This window comes from Euprymna scolopes, chromosome 14, assembly GCF_053919585.1.
Source record: "Euprymna scolopes isolate OS-2025 chromosome 14, ASM5391958v1, whole genome shotgun sequence".
In the NCBI taxonomy this organism is placed as follows: domain Eukaryota; kingdom Metazoa; phylum Mollusca; class Cephalopoda; order Sepiida; family Sepiolidae; genus Euprymna; species Euprymna scolopes.
In genome coordinates, this window is record NC_136495.1 from 54,297,962 (window position 1) to 54,323,491 (window position 25,530).

The 25,530-nt window shown below is 31.5% G+C and overlaps 2 protein-coding genes across 4 annotated transcripts in view; both read right to left on the minus strand.

The window, feature by feature from the left end:
* Positions 1-13,121, minus strand: part of LOC145293021 (transmembrane protein 237-like) — a 32,060-nt gene extending 18,939 nt beyond the window's left edge. The window contains exons 1-2 of the mRNA XM_080139304.1: positions 12,780-13,121; positions 6,108-6,384 (exon numbers count right to left, since the gene is read on the minus strand). Coding sequence (XP_079995430.1) covers positions 6,108-6,384; positions 12,780-13,094 — 592 coding nt within the window. The 5' untranslated portion in view covers positions 13,095-13,121. The remainder of the gene's footprint in view (positions 1-6,107; positions 6,385-12,779) is intronic.
* Positions 13,122-24,975: 11,854 nt separating this feature from the next.
* The window catches only part of LOC145293022 (chitotriosidase-1-like), a 63,460-nt gene continuing 62,905 nt past the window's right edge, over positions 24,976-25,530 (minus strand). For 2 of the 3 annotated variants that reach the window (XM_080139305.1, XM_080139306.1), the window contains exon 9: positions 25,017-25,312. In XM_080139305.1, the coding sequence (XP_079995431.1) occupies positions 25,175-25,312 (138 nt within the window). In that variant the 3' untranslated portion in view covers positions 25,017-25,174. Of the gene's footprint in view, positions 25,313-25,530 lie in introns of all 3 variants that reach the window. The other variant, XM_080139308.1, reaches the window with a different exon arrangement.

Here is a 25,530-nt window from a genome sequence, read left to right on the forward strand (position 1 = left end):
GAGTCTTGGCTGGAGAACATATCTGCTCTCGGCTCGGCCTTCGGTGGCTTCTGGTTAACACACACTCAGACTAACCGAGTCTTGCTATTTATGTGTAATATTATCCACATATGTAAATGAGTGGGTGCCACCACAACAGTTATAAAATTTTGTTGTCTCAATTTTTCATTTACAATATTTATGCTTTAGTTAGCACTTGCTAACTGGTGACCCTTCTATTTTCTCAATGTATGTCCATTTTTATATGTATGCCTTTCATTTTCTTCCTTTAGTAAAACATGACATGTTAATTGTTGGCAATATCCAAAACATCTTCGTTAAAAATGGCTTTACCAAGACCAGGGACCACATCACATAATCTCTAAACTACAACTGAATCAAAATATCTTCCGCCTTTTAAGAAAAATTTGATCTCTATCTCTTTATATACATATATAAATTAATAAAAAATAATTCAAATTTTCAATTCTCATCTAAAAAATTCCAAAATGCAAGATTGATTTTTAGTCTTAAATTATATTTGTTTCTGAAATAAAATTATCTATTGTTTTTTAGTATCTACAACGTAGAAATTATAATTAAAATTTATTTGGACATTTAATTTTCTTAGACAATTTTTATTAAATTATCATATGTTTTAAACCATATTTATTTAACCAAGTTTGCTTTTAAACCCCATTAAAACCTGTTTATCTTTATGTAAAAAGAAAACATTGTTTAAAGTTTATTTTATGTGTAAAAATATATTTTTGTATGTGTAATAAAAGTTCACAAAAGTAAAAATATTTTCGGTGTCAAAAAAACAATATGGCCACCAGAAATTAACACATTTGATTAAAAATTACATGCTCAAAAATTTGTAAAGTGTTTTTGATTCTTATTTAGAATTTGACTTAATTAAAAAAAATAAAAATACATATTATGTAATGTAAACTGACATCTTGCTCATCTCCACTCAACATGGCCTCAAATAGTAGCCCCATGCCTCCCTGTGGCGATATACCTTGTTTGGGGTGAACGCAAATAAGACAAACTTAAAAAAATGAATAAATTGAAATCTCATCCTGGATTGTTTCGGTGTTGTTATCATGACTATAGTACAACAAAAATAAATATTTTGAGAGGTTTACGTAAACATAGTATACGAAGCCAATGCAGTTTATGTCTGCACAAGTTTTTGGATTTTATGATAATCCCTTCACACCTCGGATGGTTGTTTTTCATTGTGAATATTATTGAATGCAGTTTTGTTAATTATCTGTATTTTTCAAATTTTTTTATACTGCAATTCACACTTGGATTGTTTACGCTCGAATTCCGGATTCTTCTTTTAGATTCATGGATTACGGTTTTAGGAATTAATTGATTGACGGATTATTTGATTGTAATTTGTTATTCTGTTGAAAATGCCTTTTAATTCCTGCAAAAGATTATATATATTAAAACAGATCACAATGGACATGCAGCAAACAGTGGCTTCAATTAACGTCCTCATTATAAAAATAAATTATTTTTTCATTTGTAAATATATTAATAAATATTATTGCTGATCAAGACCAAAGATTTTTCATCGAAATTCAATTTCATATATTCGTCCTATGTCTCACATGATCACTTCAATTATCGACATGGACATATAAATAGTAAAGCCACTGGATTTTCATAGTTTATAATAGCTTCTCCTCTTGACAAAATATCAATGTGTTATCAGTCATAGAGTTAAGACCACATTTGATTCATGCAGTGGCAAGCAGAGGTCAGATAATGATGCTCAGGGCCTACTCCTTGATTATATGCTCCAAATACTCAAGTATAAATCCTAGTACTGAGAAATATTATGAGAAAGGGAAATAGTCTGAACATGTAAACACAGATGCAACATGAAAAAAAACCCCCACTTTATTTGATTTAAATATAAATCAACCAAATTTCTTTTTCCCCCAAATGATACCATCTGCAAAGAAATACCTGAACTACTTCACTTTTTACATCAACTGTAAGAAATTCTTAAAAAATGAAACGACTAACCATTGCCTCTGTAGTCTCGTGAACCTTCGAAAATTGATTTATCATCATTGAAATTTTAAAATAGACTATTTCTATGATTGGATGCACCTCCCTACATTTAGATGCCTGGGGCCACTGCCCTGTCACCCTCCCCTCTATATGTCACTGGTAACCAAATCAAATAAAATTTATTTGGCAAAAAGTAGCAAAACGTCAGAAGCCACGTAAAGAGATAGATGCTATTTACACATATGTATTGCCCGAATGTTTGTCCTAAGACATTTTAAACCTGAATGTGATAGTTATCATCATTGCTATGCACTTTGGGATATGTTTATACTGTAAAAAGGGAAAATTTCCATTACAAATTAATATGTTCAAGTGACGTCACGAACAGGAAGTCATGAATTAGACATGGCAAAAACTGTACAGAATGCTTCCTCTTGGCTTTTGTCTACAAGAGAGAACAGACATGATTTTTTTGGAGATTCTTTTTCACTCCTCCACAGGAAGCTGGAGTAGGGTAGATATATGCATTACTTGTGAACTATGGAAATGCTAAAAGCAAATTAAAGTAAGATGTATCAAAAAAAAAAAAAAAAAAAAAAAAAAAAAAAAAAAAAACGAAAGTAAAATAGGTTTTGTCCAAAATTCCTCCTATATTAGAAAACAAAAATGAAGAAAAATTGTTATGATGATATTTGTAAGAAACGAAAATATCATATTCCAAAAATCATATAATTTGATAAAGTAGCTTTAGTTTAAAATAAGAAAATCAAATTTTATGAGTGTGACTGAGAAGTGACTGTCTCACCTGCTATTCTAAAAAAAAATCACAAAAATAACAGGGGAGATAACTCAAGAATATTTCATACTAGATTTATGTTATAATGCCTACGAATTCCTACAAATCACTTAAAAATGATTTTCGTTATAAAATTAAAACAACTCGATCAATTTACATGATTTTTGGAATATGATATTTTTATTTTGTCAGAGGTTCGGACCTCAAACAAATTTCCTTTACTTTTTTTAATATCAGGGGGATTCTGGACAAGAATAAAAAAGTATTATGTAAGAAGTTGAATTTGCTTAAAACATGATTTGATACGAAGCAACGGTAAATAGATCAAGTTAAAATACTTTCTGGATTGAAGAAAGATTTCTTTTTGGAAAGGAAGTAAAACCCCCCAAATTTTAAAAATATATCATAACATCCTGATTTGATACACTATGTTGATATTTAATTGAATATTACTGACTTCTTCAATATTGTTATTTGATCACTTTACTGTTGTCTCATATCAAATAGTGTTTTCAACGAAACTGTATTGGCATCACCTTTAAAAAATTCAGTTTTTACACACTATGCACAATGCTTCAAGCAAACAAGACCTTATAAAAATATGAGGGACATTCCAAAAGTAATGCCGCCTATTTTTTATTCCGCCCAAATGGATCAGAGAGGATTGCAAATTATATTGTTATCATGACTGACCTTATGCATTCATAACCTGAAAGTTTCATTTCTCTGTTGCAGATATTGTCAGTGTGAAACTCTAAGAAAGCAACCCCTGTCATTGATGTGTGTCAGAAGCTGATGCAGTTGATGTCTGAACATTTAAGAGATGTGTTCGTCAATTTCAGAGTGGCGACAGAAATGTGAGTGACAAAGTGCACTCCGGACTTTTACAACTAAGGCATCAAAAGAGGCTGGCAAAAGTGCATTGAGAATGGTAGTGACTATGTAGAAAAAATAAATTCTGGCGCGCAGAAGATCGTTCGTTTAATAGTACCACCCTCACTTTTGTAGCTCTTCAACGTTTTAGTTTTTTGAGTTAAAAAAAATAGGAAGCCTTACTTTTGGAACAACCCTCATATTATAACATAGATTGCGCATCATTTTTATTTTACCAATCCATAGCTACTATTATGATGACGGCTGCTATTAAAGTGAAAGACAGATTGTCTCTACAAACAATAACTATAGACGAGAGAACAACTATTACAACTGCTGCAAAGAAAAAGAAGGAGGATGTAACAAGACTACTTTGAGGGTGATTGAAAATGTTGGTTGGTTGTTTTTGTATTACGGCATATCAACCCTTTTCGGGTTATTTAATGCCGAATCCAAAGATTTTGAAGAAAAATTTTTTTAATAGAATATATTTGTTGTTTTCACGTCGGTTTCTATTTAACCCATAGTTGGGACCCTAACAGGTACTACCACTCTGGGTCAGAGTGGACCTGGGAGCAATGGTAATTAAAGGGTGGCTCCACACTCCCCAAAGCCCACAAGCTGGGGCCCTCACCACTGGATATAGTTTAAGGTCATATCCAGGACCCCCATTGAGGGACTTTTACCCTCTGCAGGGGGGCAGTCGGCGTATTCTAATGCCCCACCGATAGGGCCGGTGATTGAAAAAGATTAAATAGTGGACAAGTGTTAGAACTTAAATGGTAACATGATGTAGGTAAGGGATGTGAATAACTGTCACAATAAGAATGTAACTATGATTGTTTTGATAATTTCAAGTTGAAGACTAAGGTATGAATTTTTTTTTTTTTACATGGAGGTCACCACTTATCAAGGCCCAGAAGGCACTCAGGGATAAGGGTTATTGTGTGTACAGTAATCAATGGGATAGTATTGTAGTAATAGTATTGGAGATTTGATAAAGTGTCATTACTTAAGGGAGCGGTTCATTAGGTATTTTTTCGTGTTGGACTTGAAGACATCCAAGTTGAAGTCGGGAGGGAAACAGGTAAGCGGCAGAGAGTTCCACAGGCATGCAGTTCAAAGAAAGAAGCTTTATTCATGGAATCTATATTTTAATTTAGGCACAGATAAAGAGTGGGGAAAATTATTGACAGCGGTTTCAGCTAGACGAGTGTTTTTCGTGAAAGATTGGCGAGGGGGGGCCAGAGATTGGAGCTCAAAGGTTGCAGGGAAGAGAAAAGGGCATCCCCCACTAAGCCATGAAGTCTATTTTGTACTCTGTCAAGGCAGGATAGGCTGTTTTTAGCAGCTCCTGTCCAGATGTGGCAGCAGTACTCCATCCTTGGACGTACTTGGCTTTTATATAGATAGAGAATTGCATCATTAGTGAGATATCTTCTGGAGTGATAGAAGGATCCTACCATTTTCCCAGCGACCTTGGTCACAGACTTGATGTATGTGTTCCATTTCAGATCAGAAGTAAAGGTCAAACTCAGAAGCCTATCAAAACATGGAGCCTCCCCTAGACGAGAGCCATCCATTTCGATTGATGCCAGATGGGGATCAGAGCGTTTATGATGTAAAGATACGAACTTAGTTTTAGATGAATTAAAGATGACCAGCCACCTCTTCCCCCACTGTACCATGCGCTCAAGATCTGAGGAAAGAGAATCAGAGAGAACATTGTCATTTACGTCCTTTGATGTGTTGCCATAGATAGTCATGTCATCAGCATAGATGTCGATGAGTGATTTAAGTATGTGTTTTGAGAGATCATTAATGTAGATCAGCAAGAGAGTTGGGCCAAGGATGGACCCCTGAGGGACTCCAGCATTAATATTGTGGGCCTTTGATTTCTGCCCATCAACCACTACTCTTAAGCCTATCAGAGAGAAATGATTTAATTATTGAGAAAACATTTCCAGTTATACCGTAGCTGGAAATCTTGTGAAGTAGGCTTTTATGCCATATCTTATCGAAGGCCTTTGATATGTCAAGAGCAATTGCCTAAACTGTATACATTTACCAATTGCTGAATTTATAAAATAACAAATGAAACATACATCACCAATCGAGAGAAAAATCTCTAAAAACATCATAGAACAAACTTGATAATCAAAGTGAGCAGACATTCCATCTTTTCTCCTCCCCCCCCCACTTTATGCATTATGTGTAGGACTATAACTACTGCTAGTATGTGTCAAGAAAACTTCTGCTATGACGAACTGCCACTGGCCTATTGCGGTTAAAAAAGAATTCTTGACTGCAGAGTTACATTTACTGGTAATCAGATGATTTCATTTTTTTTAAATGGGGGTCAAAGGTGACAATGTACATACAGGTACAGGTAGAGACATATTACTATTATAGAGATACTTACGATTTGTTTCTATGTAAAGCACATCGGCAGGCTGGCTGTGTATAACAGGAAGAGGACCTAACGAGATGGGAAAATCCTCTCCTGGTGGGACAGAACTTGTGATGACATCTTCTTCAAGGTTACCCAAGTCGTAAAGAAGAGTATTGAGATATTCTTCAGCTAACTCTTCTTCGTCATTTGCACTAGGAAGTTTCTTTTTTTTCTTCTTCTTTTTCGGGGTTCGATTTGTCTGCGTTTCATCAAGTTCATTTTCTGTTGACGATGCTGTTGGTGCACTCTGGGAATGAAGAAGGAAGGAATGACTTTCTACCTTTATAAATAATGTTGTGCGAACTGTGAATAAGAAAATTTAATCTGGATGGTAAAGCTGTTAAGGTTATTTAGAAGTTTTCTTATAATGATGATACCATTGGAGCACAGGGTGGAGCAGGTGTTAATGTGATTGCAAGAGTTGGAAGTGGATGGAGTAAGTTCAGGGAGCCCTGAGGCATGTGTACAGAGCAAGTGTGATGCAATATGAAAAATGAAATCTGACCAGTGAGGGTTGAGGAAATGCGTTACATGGAGAGAAATGCTATTGTAATGATATAACGGATGTAAACTGTGAGTTTTACAGAGAGATTTAGATCTGATGACCTCAGATGAAGATTAAATCTGGATAATATAGGGAGATGTGTGTAGAACAACTGTGTTGATTTTTGTCAGAGTGAAATAATGGAAGAGAGTTCTTGGATCTGTAGATGTAGAAGAGTTGAAGTAGCAGAGTTAGTTGGCAGGGGAAAACTCTACCTTTTTTTTTTTTAAAATACCTTACAAATAAAACTAGTTGAAAAAAGTTTACTTAATCCTTAACCTTTAAAAAGAAAACAAACATGACTCTGGCACCGGCACCACCACCACATTCGTTTTAACGTCCATTTTACATGTTGGCATGTGTTGAATGGCTTTTAGAAATTGACTTCCAAGCTAACCTATCACTGTCCAGGTCTTTATTTATCTTCCTTTCTCTCAAATGTGTCCTTATCACTTTCTCCCATATTTTGTTGGGCCTTCTCTTGGTTTTTAAATCTACTGACCCAAGAACTGTCATCCATTTTCCAACATGTTCATAACATCAAAATCTCCTGTTGTGCACGCATCTCACTATACAGTCCATATTAATCTTCCTCTAAGGTCATCAGAGTTAAGACTGTCTTTAACAGTCACATCCATCATATCATTTTTATATTCTTCATGCCATGCAACGCATGTCCTCAACTGTCATTTCCATACATCATCACACTATGTAACAATGCTTGGTGGACTCTTCCCTTGTTTGACAGTGGTGATTCTCTGATAGTTATTAATGGTAAAGGTTCCCTGATTTTACTCAACACACTCCTAATCCTTGCAAAATAGCAAAAGAGAAGCGATTACTCTGGCAAGTCTATGCATAGGCCACATCAGATGAACTCATTCTTTATCTAACCACACTTTGCAGCATGCAAATATTTCAGCAATTTATTTAACAGTTATGTAACGATATTTCGATGCAAGTGTATAAAAATAAAGTTAAAATCAGAAACTTCTGCGTAAAGTTAAAATTAAGTGGGGAGTGGAAAATTCCATAGAAACTTAAAAGTCTCTAGTTAGGCTGATGTGTACTGGTAGTTGTGTCATGGGATGAAGTATGTCGCAGAAAAGCTAGAGAGTTCCTACACATGGGATTAGGTATCATGATGGTCAGATGCAGGTTTTAAGTTCTCCTCCATCTTACTGGGTTGAAAGGGGGTGATACAGTTCATATTCATGGAATTGTTACAAATTACTAAAAAGTAAATGAAAATCCCAGAGCAAATAATGACGTTATTTGCTGTTTTTTTTTTTTAGCTGTTTCACCCACATACAGAAGGAAGAAAAGATCAAGATATTTGCATCTGCTGCTGTCTTCAATGCAGTATACTTGATGAGTAAACTATGATGTGTCAATAAGAGAGAGTGAGAGAAACAGCTGTTTTGTGTTAACAATGCCACACCATCTAGTTGTTCACAATGGAGATTAATGAATACTACATGCTATGCTACACAGTTTCGAGAATCATCATAAAGAAATCTCTTTCTAACTATTTTTTGTTGGGTGTACATATATGGAAGTAGCAACACTGAGATACGAGTGTGCAAAAAATAATGTTAAGTATTTTTCATATGAGAATAGAAAGTACCATTTTGAAGTTAAAATTTGGTAGTAATGGGATGAAGTATGTGGCATGGAATTTGATGTCAAGGTGATCAGATGCATGTACAAGTTCTCCATGTTATTAGGGATGGAAGGAAAAGATAGAGTCAATCTTGATGGAATTGCTGCAAATTACTGTAAGTAAATCAAAATCCTAAAGCAAATAATGGAGTTATTTGCTGTTCAACAACAACAGAGAAGAATATCTCTATGATGGCTACATGACTACATCATAAATGCAACCATCTCTGCAAGTGAGCATCACTAACTACAGCAAAGAAACAAAAGTGTAAAGACCATAGAGACAGATGTATACTACCCCACCTTGCTGGATGTGTATTTGTTTTATGAAAATGAGAAAATCCCAACAGTTAGCTAAACTCATATCAATAATCAAAACTCTGAGACATAAGTTTATTGATGGTTGGAAAAGGTAAAACTGAGAAGAGAACAAAAACAATTTCAGAAACATGTAAATACAAAACGAAGACGTAGCAAAGATGAGGAGTCTAATAAAATGCATAGAATTATAAGCTTAATAAAATTACAGAATAGGAAATAGAGCATAAAAATAATGATAGAAAGAAAAAATACAAATTATACTTAATAAACAAAGTATTTTTATTTAAACATTCTTTGTTTACTTTTTCCGCACGTTAACCTATCTTTCTTCTTGCTTGTAACTTGGCTATCACCAAGCATAATTTGTATTTATTTTTTCTTACTATCATTATTTCTATGATCTAAACATTTTCTATCCTATAAGAAACTAGCCTGGGTGCCCGGCGTTTCCCGGGTGTTTGGAGGTGTGTATTGAGCAAAAAAAATGTTGTAGTAGACAGGCAGGCTTGAACCTATGATGCTAAGGCGGAAAAGAAAGTGAAGGTGTGTGTAAGGCTGTTGGTTGAGCAAAAAAAAAAAAAAAAAAAAAAAAAAAGGAGTAGTAAGCAGGTTCGAACCCGTAACGCGCCAGAGGAAAAAGAGGTGAAAAAAAAAAAAGTCTTACCGATGTGCCTACCATTTTTGTGACATCACGGGCAGTCAAAATAACGCCTTTTCAGCGATGTCGTGAACATGAGGGTTGAATGACTTACAAAAAATGTCAGCAAAAAAAATCGACCCTCCTTGTAGAAAAGTGCCCAGTTGAGGGTGAAGGAATTAATGTTTTTGGCCAATTCTTCAATATTTGTCGTCCAAAGGGTCGAGCTTCAAAATGATACCGATCTTGTGAAAATCCATCACCTCTGTCGAAAGTTTTAGACATACATACATACATAAACAGAGAGGTGAGATTTATATTATAGATAATACTAAAGAAAATTATACTAACACTATATTATATTTCTCTTGGTCTGTCTGACTGTCCATTCCACTTTTTCTTAGAGACTACACCGATCTGGCTAAAATTTAGATCTATTATAATGTCCTTAGGAATATTTTCAGTGGAGCATTTGTCATAGGGTCTACAAAATTCAGGCTGTGGTTCATTATTAAATGGTGGAACCTTTCTCTTCCAACTTTGCTGTAAGCTTTCCAACAGTTGGATACGACTGTGGCCTCTGGCGACAGAATGTATTTCTTTATTATAGGAAGTATTTCACTATTATAGAATGTACTTCTTTATTATAGGAGTATCGTTAGATGAAAGTGCAGTTTTTTTTTCAAGTAAACTTACATTTTTGTTTGTTTTTTTAAAAGAAAATTCGCAAAATCGTAAACTGTTAGGTGAAAGTAAAAGTTTTTTCATGAAAATTTACAAATTATTTTTTGTCAACAAATTTTAAAAAAATAAACAGAAAAAAATCCCACTTCATCACCCAAAAAATAATAAGTTAAATTTTTTATACAAAAAACAAAAAAATGTTGATTTGGCGTTTCAACATTTGAACAATGCTCAGCTTAATCCGATGATTGCCAGTTGAACATGAGCCATAAATGACAGAAAATCCTGAGGATCCAGGTCAAATTCTGAAGGATTACCTTCAAGTTAAATTCAAGTTTACGATATCTTTTATATTAAATTATTAAGTGAGAACCTCTTTCTCACAGAAGAGACGTTGCAAGCCTGTCTCTATTTTATCATTATTTTCATGGCAAGTGCTCGTCTAGGTGTATCAGAATTTTTGTAGGAATTTTTGACACCCCTAACACGAAACTGTGAATAAAATATAAAAAACTCGTAATTTCTCCTTTAAAAGTGGGTTGTTTATTTTCTTTATGGATTATACTTCCAAAATAAACTATTAAAGTTGTTTTAAAAGTAATAGAAATATTTTTTTTTAAAAAACAGTAATGAATTTTCCGAACTCAATATTTTTAAATTTTTAAACTTTAAAAATCTATCAAAATTTTTCTATTGATTCTATTTTTACGATATTTTCAGGGTCAAATGTGAAATTTTATGTTCTTTCCAATAAACCGAATATATTTTAGACAAACGTTTTTTTAAATTCACGCCCCGCCCCCATTTTCAAGTTTCTATTAAAAAGTAAATAATTAATTTACTCACCGAAAAGTAAATAATTAATTTACTCACAAATTGAAGAGAAAAGGTCAATAAATAATATATTCAAATCTAAAACAAAAAAAAAAAAAAGTAGTGTTTTTTAGAATTTTACCTGTAAAGTTTGAAATTTAAAACCTTTTGTTTTAAACCACGTTATTTGTTTTTTCTTTTCTTTTTTTTTTAATGGAACCTTTTTTTTAATGGCTCCTTTAATTGAAAAAAAAATTAGGGCTTGAATTACATTTTTCGAGGAGTTATAAGCTTGGAAAGACATGGGGTCGAATAATTCACGCCTCCCATTTTGAAATGTCTATTAAAAAGTAAATAATTAATTTATGTACCAAAATCTTATATATCACAAATTGAAGAGAAAAGGTCAATAAATAATATATTCAAATTTAAAAAAAAAAAAAAAAAGAACTGTTTTTTTTTAGAAATTTACCTGTAAAGTCCGAAGTTTAAATCCTTTAAAAAAAAAAAAAAACACGTTTTTTTTGTTTGTTTTTTATGAAACCTTGGTCCTTGCTCCTTTAATTGAAAAAAAAAATTAGGGCTTGAATTACATTTTTCGAGGAGTTATAAGCTTGGAAAGATGGGGTGGAATTATTCACTATTTTCACGAAATTTCTGACACACCTAGTGCTCGTCTGAGCTCCAATCTATGCTCACCCCTCACCAAACATTCACGAGAAACACTTATTTAGCTGTAAACACTATCAATAATTTCTCCCACTCTTTATCTGTGCCTAAACCAAAACGTAGATTCTATGAACAAAGCTTTTTTCTAAGAACTGCAGTTCAACTCTCTGGAACTCTCTTCCGTTTACCTGCTTTCCAGCTATAATATAGCCGTCTTCAAGTCCAATGTAAACAAGTTCTTGATGAGCCGTTTCCCTTAAGTAATCCAATTTACCAAATTTACACTTCTAACGATTACTATGATATTGTCCTTTTGACCACTGTACGCTTTAACCCTTATCCTCGATTGGCCTTGATAAGTGGTAATTCCTTTTTAAAAAATAAAAAAGTTAGAAAACACCCTTCCCTCCTCATGTTAAGAATGGCTTTTCAACACGGTAAAAAAAGTTTTTTTTTTGTTTTGCTTGCCGCCAGGGTATTAACATAGTCTTCCATTTACAAATTAAACGTTATTTGAAAATAACTTTTTGTATGATTAAAACTAATATTTTCTTCCAATTTATTAACTGTCGTCTGCTGTGTTAGCAGAACAATTCTCCATATTACGGGGGTTTACATAAACTGCTGGAATGCCGAGGGAGGCGAGGCGGTATTCACGGAAAAACGGGTCGTAAGCTGCTACAATATTCCCTGCTTTTTTTTTTTTTTTTTTTAGGTTATTTGTTAGAAATGGTCGTAGACTTTTGACACATGTCGTGCGCTTAAGATTTTGCATATCTTTCGGTATCTGTCCTTAAAACACTTTTCCATTAGAAATTTATGGTCCGGAAATAGGTGATCATTTTACGTTAAATTTATATGCGAATCTCATCTGCCACTCTAAATTCTCAAATAATTGTTTTTTTTTTGTTTTGCTTGCCGCCAGGGTATTAACATAGTCTTCCATTTACAAATTAAACGTTATTTGAAAATTCAAACATGTTTCATTATTAATAATTTAAGTGACTAAAATAGGATTTAACCCAATTTTATCACAAACATGGGCGTAATACAATATAGTACAACTAAACGCGATAATTTTTATTTAATTTATAAAATATTCTAGTATTTTTGTTGTTCACTTAATGTGTGAAACTATTTGCTTATTTATTGTCCACTGAAAAAATAAATAAATAGTTTATTCCTTTTTGCTTCCAAAAATTCCTACGAAAATATAAGTATTTTAAAAGATTTTTTCCTGCGAATTAAAAGCATGAAAAAATAAAAGATAGAAAAAAAATAATCAAAATGAGAAAGATATAAAAGTAGATACTTTTTTCTTTTTTTTCCGTTTTTCAGGAGTTTGTAATTCCTTGGTGAGATTTTCTGATGAAAGAGAAGTTCGAATCGGCGGAAGAACTCGATGGCTTCTTCTCGCAGAAGTTTCATCCTTTTCTAAGACTTTTTCCTCCGTGTTTGAAATTTGTCGTGAATGATCTGGACTTAAATCGGAATCAGGAGATTTCGTATAGCTGTTGTTAAATTCTCCATTTGACTTATCTGTGGCTTTCTTTTTCTTTTTGGGCTTTGATGGAGATGGCAAAGGACGAGGGGATATCGGCGGGAGCTTTCTTGAATTTTCAGCCATCTTTTTCTTTCAATATTGACAATCACTAAGGCAACCAGAAAAAAAAAACCTAATGAATTATCTCCCCTGATCTATAATTATTTCTTATATAAATACATTGTAACCCGGATATAAGAGACTTACTATCATGTCCCTACAACTCTCTTATATCTGAGTTACACTGTATATTAACACAGACTCTAATTTGGGACTAGAAAAATCTATTTTATATCCAGTTTTCTTTTAATCTGGTTTCTTATATCCGGGTTACACTGTATATAATGTTCATATTTACTTGTATCCCCGCGAGGGAAGAGTTAGACACAAAGTCAGTTTTAATGTGGGGAAAATCCAGCTCCCCAAAAAGGGGACACTCTGGATAGGAACAAAAATAAAATTTGTCTCAGTCATGAAGGATTTCTCCCCCACTGACCGAAGGCAGAAAAGACGAACTGTAACATCGGAACAGATACTACACTGTGATCTTAGTCTGAAGCAGTATTTTATTTCAATAGTGCTCAATACATGAGTAGATCTAGGTAATAAGTTGCCAGATATTCTTACAACTCTCTCTCTCTCTCACTCTCTCTCTCTCTCTATATATATATATATATATAGTAAGGTATAAAATATATATGGCAATTAAGCTACACTGAATATTCCGCGTTTCATCCACTCTAGTACTCTTCAGTCCTAGAGTGGATGAAAGTGTTTCATCCTTTCGGGAATCATCAGTGTAGGGTGTCACGATTAACACCAGTCGATAGATTCAAACCCAGCGACAGAAGCCAACCCTGGCTTCATTAGTAAGGATTTTTTTACTAAAATTTGCTTATTAAATTCCGGTAATTTTCATATGCAATTATATTATTAAATTCTGGTCATGTTCATATATAATAAACCAGGGTTAATATTAATTGACCCAGTTAATTAAGCTCAATGATTATCAGTATACATAATAATAATTTCACAATAACCAAGACAACAATATATTATAACAGGTTTATCATACAATGTATTTCTTCAGTGTTACAATCAGTGTTTCATAATCATTAGAACAAGCTTAAACATTATTTCATTAAGAGACATTACAAAATGGCTAATCATCAGATACAAAATACAATAATGTATAAAAATATGCACAATTTCTTATTTTACTAATGCAAGCAGCGAATTCACCTCCCCTTCCTTCATTTTATCAATTAATATTTATCAGTTATCAATTTTTATAGATTAATCGATAAAATGAAGAAAGGAGAGGTGAGTTCGCCGCTTGCATTAGTAAAATAAGAAATTATGTATATTTTTGTATATATATTACAGTTGTATTTTGTGCCTGATGATTAGCCATTTTGGAATACCTTTTAACAAAATAATGCTTGCTCAGGTGGTTATGAAATAATTGTAACACTAAAGAAATACATCGCATAATAAAACACATGTTATATAGGTACTTCCAACGCATGCCACAGTTTTAACCCCGACCATGTGGAACAAGATGTAACTGTAATTTAATTTAATATATATATCGCGTCCTAAATTATGAGATGAAAAAAATGAATGAATCTTTTAGTAAACGAGAGTTGTCTCCCTCTGCACAGTGACAAATTGTAAAACAGCGCCTATATATATATATATATATATATATATATATATATATATATATATATATATACAAAAGTATTATTTTATGCGTAAACTTAGAGTATTTGTTTCAACAATGCTCAATACATAGGTAGAGCTTGGTAGTAAGTTACAAAAATATATATGGCAATTATTAATTATATATATATATATATATACATATATATATATGTATATATATATATACATATATATATATATATACATATATATATATATATATATATATATATATATATATATATATATATATATATATATATATATGAATGACTACTTCATTTAATCATATAAATTAATATACAAAAGTATTATTTTATGCGTAAACTTGGAGTATTTGCTTCAACAATGCTCAATACATAGGTAGAGCTAGGTAGTAAGTTACAAAAATATATATGGCAATTATTAATTATATATATATATATATATATATATATATATATATATATATATATATTCAAGCATATCTGATTGAACACGACAGAGTTATTCTTTCTTCCGATTTTTCTGAATATCTTTTCGATTCGCTGGACAGTCTTGTTTATTTCAGTCAGCATGTTGTACAAAATGGCGTCCAAAAGTTGATCAGTCATATTCTATTCAAGCGCTTTCTATCGGTGTGTCCGGTTATCATTAGGAGTGGTTGTTGTTGTCATTTTCTTTTTCTTTGAGGCTTAGTGCATTTATAGCTTTTTAACCGATAGAAATCGCTTGAATATGGCTGAACGGCAACTATGAAACAATTCAAAGTGAATTTGGCTTCTGTATCCGCTTCTGAGTATATTTCTCTACATGGAGATTGAAGTATTATTACGCTTCTAAATGTTTGAGATGAGGATTGGTTATTTGTATTGTTTGGATTCTTTGGTCTACTGTTCTGAAGATGAGAACAGTAGTCTGAAGAATCCAAATAATACGCATGAAGCATGGTTGTTTTATTTTTTGCAAAATAAATTGAAATTGAATCGGATTTATCTAGTTGAAATCGGATTAGTAATAATAATTGAGAACACACACAGAATAACATCTCTCAGTATATCCGTTTCTCTTGGATGCCGGAATATTTTCTTTGCTTTATTCACCAGTAAAAGAGAACAGTTTGTTCTTCATACCATCAGCAGTATTTATTTCAGTTCAATTGAAGGAAGTAACATTGGTTAATGATACAGACTGACGACTCAATTTCACTTTGGATGCTGGCAACCTACATGTGGTCCCTCCTGTAAGTACCTGATATCTTTCTAGAAAAAGTTCTGATGAGAAAAATATTGAGGAAACCAATACCAACAATAGAATCATAAGGATGAGTTCAATTCAAGCCATCAGATAAAGAGAGTGGTAGCTTAAAACAAAATTACTGACAATAATCAAAAACGTGTGTGAACAATGTTAGCTGCATGGTATTCCAAAAGATCTCTGCTCTGAGCAAAAAAAAAAAAAATGTCACTCTTGTTATTGAGTTCTTTTGAACTGCAAAATGCGTTTATTTTGCACAATCGTGTGTTCAACCATCATCTTTGAATCAAACAGTTCCAGGTTCACTCCTGTGTATATCCACTGTTTCTTTGCAGCAGGCGCCTGCAAGTTGTGGCTGTTTATCCTTCAATTTCTCCACGCCATCGCCACATGCATGGATGCTGGCTTAAATATAGTGGGTTGATGATATAAAATTAGTTCTCTCTATCATTCCAAACACTTTTCTCACACCTGAGGCTATTCTCTATCTCTACAAATTTACTTTCAGATTATGTATAGAGTACTGTTGTCATGTTTGGGCTGTTGAATCTCTGTCCTATTTGTGGGTTCTTGATAAGGCGCAGAACTTTCTCTGTACCTTCATTGGCTCCATCTTTTCTACTTCTCTGCGACCTCTCTCTCACAGACATGATGATGCTAGTCTCAGTCTTTTCTACAAATACTATTATGGCATGTGTTCTTCAGAATTGTCTGATATATTCCCTGCTTCCTTTGTCCCAGCTTGTTTGACTCATTGGTCTAGTGGTCTTCATCAGTTCACTAGTTTGATACTTCATTGTAACACGCTTTCCTATTGCAGTAGCTTCTTTCCAAAGACTGCAGGCTTATGGAATTCTCTTCGTGCTGACTGTTTTCCTCCTACCTATAACCTTGCTCTTCTCAAAATCAAGGTCAATCGGTATATCCTGTCTTTACGATAACCATCTTTCATTATTGTTAGCTTCTTACCTCAAGTGGCTTCACGCTTTGTCTGGAGGGATTTTTATTTTAAAATTTTTTTATTAGACTAGGCTGTAATAAAAAATCTATCTTACTCTATTGATGAATAAATAGACAACATTGAAATCCAAATGGTTTGAAAGTGTTGGTTTATGACGATTTTTCCTTTCAGCACCACCAAGTTCAATGTAGCTATCACCATCATGATTATCATTTCTGCAAAGTTTTTGAACATCAAACACTTTTGATGGTTTTTGTGTCTAATTTGTTCTAAATATTAATTTTATATATTTTTCGCAAATAAGTAGTTCAAAGTGTATTATCTGTTCTGATTACTATATTTTCAGTCTAACAGTGGCTTTGTTGCTGTGAAGAGGTAAGTTCATTGCTAATTGCTTAAGCCACCCCTACAAGGGAATGCAAATGGGGCTGTCCAGGCATGTGTTAAAGGCCAGAGTGCAATTCACATTGTGTTTCCTTTTTAGAAACTCACATGACCTTGAGTCTAACTGCTTTTTTTTTCTTTTGTTTACTTATTAAAAAAAAGCAATTTAGTATACCTTTTAATAGACTTTCTCTCTCTCTCTCTCTCACACACACACACACACACGGACATACACATGTGATGAGAATAATGGAGATAGTATTCCAACAAAATAGATAAATAAAAAGAGACAAACCGAGTTATGTGTTCATCAACGTTTCGTCTTTATTTCGAGACTTCCTTTGGATGAATGAGATTAAGAAAACAAAAACAGCACAAATATTTGAAAATGAAAAATTTTCAAATATTTGTACTGGTGTTTTTGTTTTCTTAATCTCAATTCATACAGAGGAAGTCTCAAAATAAAGACGAAACGTTGATGAACACATAACTCGGTTTGTTCCTTTCTCTCTCTCTCTCTCTCTCTCTCTCTATATATATATATATATATATATATATATATATATATATAGAGAGAGAGAGAGAGAGAGAGAGAGAGAGAGAGGAAAGAAAAGAAATTAAAACTATAAATTAAAATTTGCAATTAATGCCTATGTAAAAAAAAAAAAAAAAAAAATGTTCAACAGAATACTCCAAAAACAATTTTCAAACATCCTTATTCCGTGGAGTTTCAAACAATGCTATTCTTGCTATTCTTCTTATCAGAGTAAAGAAAGAGATTAGCAAATTATTATTATTATAACAAAGCTAAAATTTGCTGGTTAAGGCATTAAAGGAAACAGCACTTTATGATAGTTAGTCATAAATAGCAAAAAAAAAATGTGTTCATGTCAGTTAAAAACATGTGAAAATATTATTTATAAAAGTGAATCTGTGTGTGTGTGTGTGTGTGTGTGTGTGTGTGTGTGTCTCTCTCTCTCTCTCTACCAAACTTCTCTGTCAATATTTAATGTACAGATTTGAAATTTGATACATGTGAAATTTGGACCTGCAGAACAAATTCGATTTGGTTTTTAGCCAGAAAAAATAAGGGGTCAAAATTGAAAAATTGGAACTATGCATGTGAAAATATACATAAACAAAAAAAATTGTTTTTAAAATTTAAAATAGATAGAGTTCCTTAGCCATAGTAAAGATAATACATCTAGGAAAGAGGGGGGGGGGGCTCTGTTGAGAAATTGGATAGAGAGAGCGTGTTGGCTCTGTATGGCAACCTTCTAGTAAGGGTGTCACAAATAAAACCTCCGCTCTCTGGAGTATGCAAATAAGTGAAGACAATTCAGAATCTCAGGTCTTTCTGAAACTCGTTCTATTTCCAATTCCTTTTTTTATTATTATTATTACTTTTTTTTTTAAACATTTTGTTATAACATTTTATCTTGAAAGCTAAAATGTTTTTCTGTTTTTTTTTGTTTTTTTTTAAGATTTGATGTTTTAGAAAACAAAACTATTAAGGATGGAAGAAAAAACAAAACAAAACAAATATTTTAAATTTTTTTTTGGATAACAAACTCTTTTATTTCACATGTAAAAAGAAAGAAAGAAAAAAAAATCGCTGGACATGTTCTCATCAACTCAAAGTTAGGGGAATATTCTTTTTGTCTATACAAAGACAATCACAAACTTTTCTTTTTGTTTTTTTAACTATCTATTTTGCCACCATTTATTAAGACCAAGAGTCACTCGAGTATAAGAGTTAATGAGACAATATGATTATCCCGAGGCAAGAGATCCCAGCCAAGAGATGGAAGGTATTCTGGGATTGCCAACATTCATCAAAAGCATGAATTGCTTCTGATTACATATTGGACGATTTATGACAAGAATTTGATGGCACTGGATTTTAAGAAAACTAAATTGTAATCATTAGGGAAGTAATCACTCAGTAATGTGTTCCACATAATTATGTCTTTAATATTTTCAGGTGGTGTTTAGGCAATTTCATTTGCAGTATAAGATATGTCTTGTCACAGGAGTTGTTTCTCAATAAATATTCCACCATGGCAGAGTTATTAGTCTAAGCATCACATGAATATATTAAATGCCATAATTATTAATATACAGTGACTACCTTTGTATAAGCAGAAAGAACCTTGAGTTGATGGGAATTTATATATTTAAATAAATATACAATAAATATATAACAAAATGCTACTCTTTAGTCGTGCCGGACTCAACAGAGGTATTTCGAATTTAGTTGCTAAATTTGGTAACAAAATTACAATATTTTTGTCTTAAATTAAAAAGAAATCAAATTTTTATAAATAAAAAAAAAAATTAATAATCACCACTATTTTTCTGTTAATATCAAATCGAAGAGTTTCAATATTCAAAAAAATTGCTAAAAGCCTTTATGTTTGGATAAAAACTTTAGACAAATAAACCCAATTATTTTTGTTTTTATTTTGATTTGAGTTTTTAGAGTTCAATCAGAGTCATTTTAAAATTTTATTTTCGCCTCATCCATTCATAAAAATTAACCAAAGATTTTTTTATGCATTAATAAATAATTATTGTTTTGTTTTTTTGTTGTTGTTGTTGTTTTTTTATGGTTACCATTTTTCGGTTTCATGTCTTGTGACAACTACAAAAAGAAAAATCCAAATGACCCCCATAAACCAAAATTATTTATTGAGTGATTTCATTCCACTTCATTCTGATCTCTTCTAGATTATTTTTACTTATTGATTAATGATAAATCGCAATTGCATTTGTTTCTGGTGAAGTCTTTTTTTTTTTTTTTTTTTTCAAATTGGATATGAATAGATATATGTAAACATGTACACAAACACAAACATGTATGCGTATGTATGTGTGTGCATGTGTGTATTAGTTAAGTGAGTATTATTATATTTCGTGACGAATGCATAATTTGCACATGTTGCAGTATAATGATTACCATTGGTTATTTTTTTTTGTTGTTGTCGTTTTTTTTTTCTTTTGGTTTTATTTACTTTTTTTCATTGCTATAAAAAAGAATTAAATTAGGGAGTTCGGCGAAAGAGTATCTTATAATGAAGTCCTCATCCTCACTGACATTTTTGTACTGAAAAATTATTAAATAAAAACGATTATTTTTTTTTTTTTATTACAGAAATCCACAATTTTGAGGGCTGAACAACAATGTTATAAAATGAAGCGGACATGTTTTTCTTTTCCCCCTCAAGCAGCACAAAGCATGAAGCAAGAACTCGACACACAAAAAATAAATAAATAACAAAGATAAAGGCAGTCAAAAAAAAAAAAATTTTTTTTTTAAATGGATGAAATTAAAATGTATTTTTAATTATTATTATTATTTTTTTTTTTTACTGATAAAAATGGTGGGACTTGGAAGTTCACTTATTTAAAGGAAGGTGGCAGTGTTGCAGTAGACATCAATTAAAGATTCATTATTTCCTGAATTTACATTTAAAGTAACAATTTTTGTGTTTGTCACCAGTGTTATTTATTGTATTCAAGGTAAACCTGGAAATGGTGAAGTGGATACAAGCACAGATTGAGTACGTTGAGTGTATAATGGCATAGGTTGATGACCTGAGTATGCCAATTTTGAATCCAATCAGTTCCACAACACCACTTTCATTTATGGATGTTGGCAACCTTCATGGGATCTCTCTAAGAAGTACCTGAGGAGCTTGTTAAGATACAGTTGACAGGTCGATTTTTTTAAATATGCCGTTTTAAGCAAAAACAATATTATGTACTTAATTGTCATGCCGAAAATAACAATATATCCAGAAATTATGAAAAATCATCGGTTAAAAATTTTTTAATGGAAAACTGAGTAAAATCGTATTTTTCTTAGACATTATAAAGTAGATAGTAAGAGTCAACACGCAGGGGACATAACTCTGAAACGAATATTTTAGATTACGTATGTCATGGCTGCAATATTTGTTGTCTATAGCGACAGACTTTTGTTTATTAAAAACACAATATCAGTTGTTATACTCAATGAATTTTCGTAATTTTTTAATATATTTTTATCAGATTTTGTTTAATTTGAGAACTTTAAAAGTTTTCGTCATTTTTATATAAAATGCTAATTTGTAAGAGCAAACAGAATAGTTTTATACCACTTTTATGTCTCCTGACATAGATTAAAATCAATACATATATAAGCCACTAAAACTCATGTTTAGAATACTTATTTTAATATTATAATCTATTTTAATAAGAATCTATTTAATTATGTTTATTCAAGAAAACTGTTTAAAATTTAGGGCTTAAAATAAGGGGCCTTCTAAAATTCAGGGAGTCTTTTTTAGTATTAAATAACCATGGATAAAATTTAATGTAAATCTGAAATATTTGAACCCATATTATATTCCTTATAACTTTTTAAAATATTCCAAAGAAACTAAAATTTTTAGAATATTTATTAATTGATGTCTTATACCCATCTCATAAAAGTCAGAGGTATCTGTTATTTCACAATTCTTTGCAAAAACTAAATTAAACTAAATATATCCCACAAATGGCACTCTTATACCTAGCATCTGTGTTTCAAAATTCATAATGATCGGTTAATTACTTTCGGGATTTACCACACATAAACAGGCATACACAAACTGGTGATAGACATATACATAGATTTTTTTTTTGAAAAAAAAAAAAAAATCATTCAGTTATCTCCCTTTAATCGCCATCTTAAATCTATGTAAGCTTGCTTGTCCTGATTGACGATTTATATTTTTTAAGAGAAAATGAAAGAATTTGTATCCATTGTAAAAACACGAATGTAAGTTGCAAAGTAAGTCGACTGTAGTCGAGGGCGACCCAAAGGCTGTCTTTTCACTGGCTACTACCCTCGATGTGTAGTGAAGAGCACCACTCTTTTCCCAGAAATACTCCACTATTCTTGATCATCACCTTATAATCCTGAGTGTTAAACAAGAAGGCATCAAGTAGTATTTTTTTAAAGTCTTTTGTATGATTCGACCAAAGATTGAACTCTGACCTCCCGACCCATCAGCTAACTATTATGCCAAAGACTCTAAACGGGCCGGCTTCTTAAGTTTCTTCCTTCCATTCCACCCTATTTTAATATCAATCTGTTTTTAGTCATCAAACTGACAGCTTGATCGACAAGCAAATACAACATAAAAAAATATAAGTAACAACATCTTATTTTTTTTAATGTAGGATTTTGAATTCAAATAATCCTACAATTTAAAAAAAAAAAAATTTTAACCATGAAATGCAATTTAACAATTCAACCATTTTGCAAGGTTGAAATTAGGACGAAGCTTTAAAATGTTTTATAGCATAAAAACTTTTATAAAAATTTATTATTTAAAACAATAACAATCCAACATTGAATGATTAATAAAAATTAATAAAAAAATAAAATTAAGCAAAAGTTCCCAAGAATTAATTGAAACATTTAAGTTTTCATTTGTAAACACTTTAAAATAGGGATTTGCTTATTTTTTTTTTTTTTTCAAATATGCAATTAAAAAAAAATATGGATGTCACGTTACTGTAGTTTTTTTTTAGTTTTTTATTTTAGGTTTTGGTAATTTTTAACCGCTGCTCCCCTGATAAAATCTATTTTACTAAAGGTCAATTAAAAAAACATTCCTAACAGTTTTTTTATTTCACAAAACCTAAAAATGTTTTGCATTTTTGCATAAAAAATGGCAGAAAATTTTAACAATGAATAAAAGCAGAAAAAACATTTCTTTTTTTCAATTTTGAAAGGCACTAAATTTTGTTTAAAAAGTTTCAATTTAAAAAAACAAAAACAATTTTAATATAGAAAAAAAAAATTCATCTTAGACAAAAACTCCAAACACCGTTAATTTTTAGAGCAAATAAATAAAGAAATATTATTTTTCCATTTATTGCATGTCTTCAAAATCTTCAAAATGTACTTTTTCTAAGCATTTTTTATGGATCACTTAAATTGTACTAAAACAAGAAAAAAAAAAAAATAAATAAATGCTTAAAAAATTTATCCAAAATCTTTGTTTAAAGCTTTTATTTAATATGGACATGAACCAGTAGAACTGAGTTGATTTTTTTTTTTTAATTTCAGGTTCAATTCAAAATGAAAAGAAAATCAGATTATATTGAGCTATAAATATATATCAAACGTCATATTTTCGACTTCAAGGTTCAATGTTTTAGCATAGAGTAAATATAGAAGAAAAAGAAAACAAAAAGACATACCAGATAATAATTATTTCGACCATAATTGGTCTCTTCAAGTCTGGGAATGAAGATACAACTTTACAATTCTCTCTTTTATAAAAAAATGCAAACATTTGACAGGTGCTTGTAATCAAAAAGAGAATAGTAAGCTTATATCTTCATTCTCAGACCTGAAAGAGACCAATTAAGGTCGAAAGAATTATTGCCCAACACGTTTTAAGATTTTTGTTTTTTCTTTTTTCATATATATGTTTGATATGAACACAACTCTTCATTCCAGATGCGAGATTCGAAGGGGTTGGGGTTGGGGTACTTCTTGCATTTGTCAAGAATTAATCTTTTTTATTTGAATTCATCACATGAAAACCTATTTTTAAAAAATGGAAATATTATTAAAAATACATTTTGAAGATAAATGAACTTTATAAAAAATGTTTCCAAATTTGCTGGAAATAATTTCCAAAATATCTTCGTGTTGGATGCTTTTTGGAATAACAATCCTCAGTAACTGAAGTAAATACAATTCTAAGTTTTATGTAGACGTTTTATTGTGAAGAAAATATTTCAAGATTTAGTGAAAATAAACAGGCATTTTTTTTTTTAATTATTTCAACATTTTCTTACTTTGCAAATAGAATGAGTCGAATCGCCACTTGTAACAAGAAATAGTTAAAGATAATAAACTCAATCCAACTAAATGACTAAAAATCTTAGTTGGAATTATCACCATTAGCAGTTTCTACTTTAAAATGGCCGTCCAATTGGTATTTGTTTTGTTTGACATTAAAAAATATTGAAAAAAAAATATTGTACATACCCGTTAGGGAATGGAGTTCTAATAAAAAAAAATTACACTTAATTTGATTAAGTAGTTTTTCTTGTACAGAGGAAAATGAAATTTTAATGAGATTGATCATCTCACGGCCATCTTGCCTATTTTGCGGACGAGGAGAGGGATGCCTTTACACGAAAAAGGGATTAAGGACAAAATGAAAATGTGATTAAAAAAGGGCAGGGTAGAGAAAATCTGTAAAATAATAAAATTAAATATTTATCTAAGTATTTTTTCTGCCCATGTTTCAAAATATCTTGTTAAATTTTGACAAACTTTAATTGGTGATGGAGTTATCTCCTTTGGCGCCCCCCATCCATCCTCATCCACAAAATAAGCAAGATGGCTGCGAGATGATTAATCTCATTAAAATTTGATTTTTCTCTGTTGAAAAAAAAAAAGAAAAAAAAAATACTTGATTAAATTAAGCGAAATTTTTTTATGAGAACTTAATTCCATAATGGGTGTGTACAATATAATTTTTTTTCAATATTTTCATTTTTTAACGTCTTGATTAAACTAAACAAGTACTGTCCGATTCATTAAAGATTTGTTACCAAGGATTGTTATCACAAGCAGCAACCTATTTTTAACTCACAAATTAAATAAAATTATTTTTCGCACCATTTTTTTTGTTGTTGACTTCAATAAAAATACAAACGCTGAATTTTTTTTTTTTTTTTAAATATGAATTTGCGCTTAAGCATTGCCAGAATATAAAAAGTCGCGCCCTTTCAAATAAAACGATTGTTACATACAAACGCAAATAACAAACAAATGTTCTTCTATGCAGACAAGAAATGATGCATCTGATTTTTCTCTCCATCATGGCTGAACAGAAGCTTTAAATACATTTTTGATTGCACTGATAATTGGAAATTTTTGGCCATTGATGCCTCTTGGGTCATCCAAAGTCAATGTCCACACACCAGCACCAGCCAGTTTATTCAAGAAGTGCAAAGCCTGAAAAAAAAACACAAAAAAATAAAAGCAAGAATCTTTAAGAGATTAGCCAAAAATATTACGATGATCTACATGGACTCTACCAAACTTTATGGATAGTGATGGTAACAAAGAGAATCACTATGACTAATCAGTGTCAGAGTTTATAATGAGTGCTTATTCAGGAAATCTTTGTAGAGATTTATTTGAATGAATTTAACGAGTTTAGCTTGCATAAA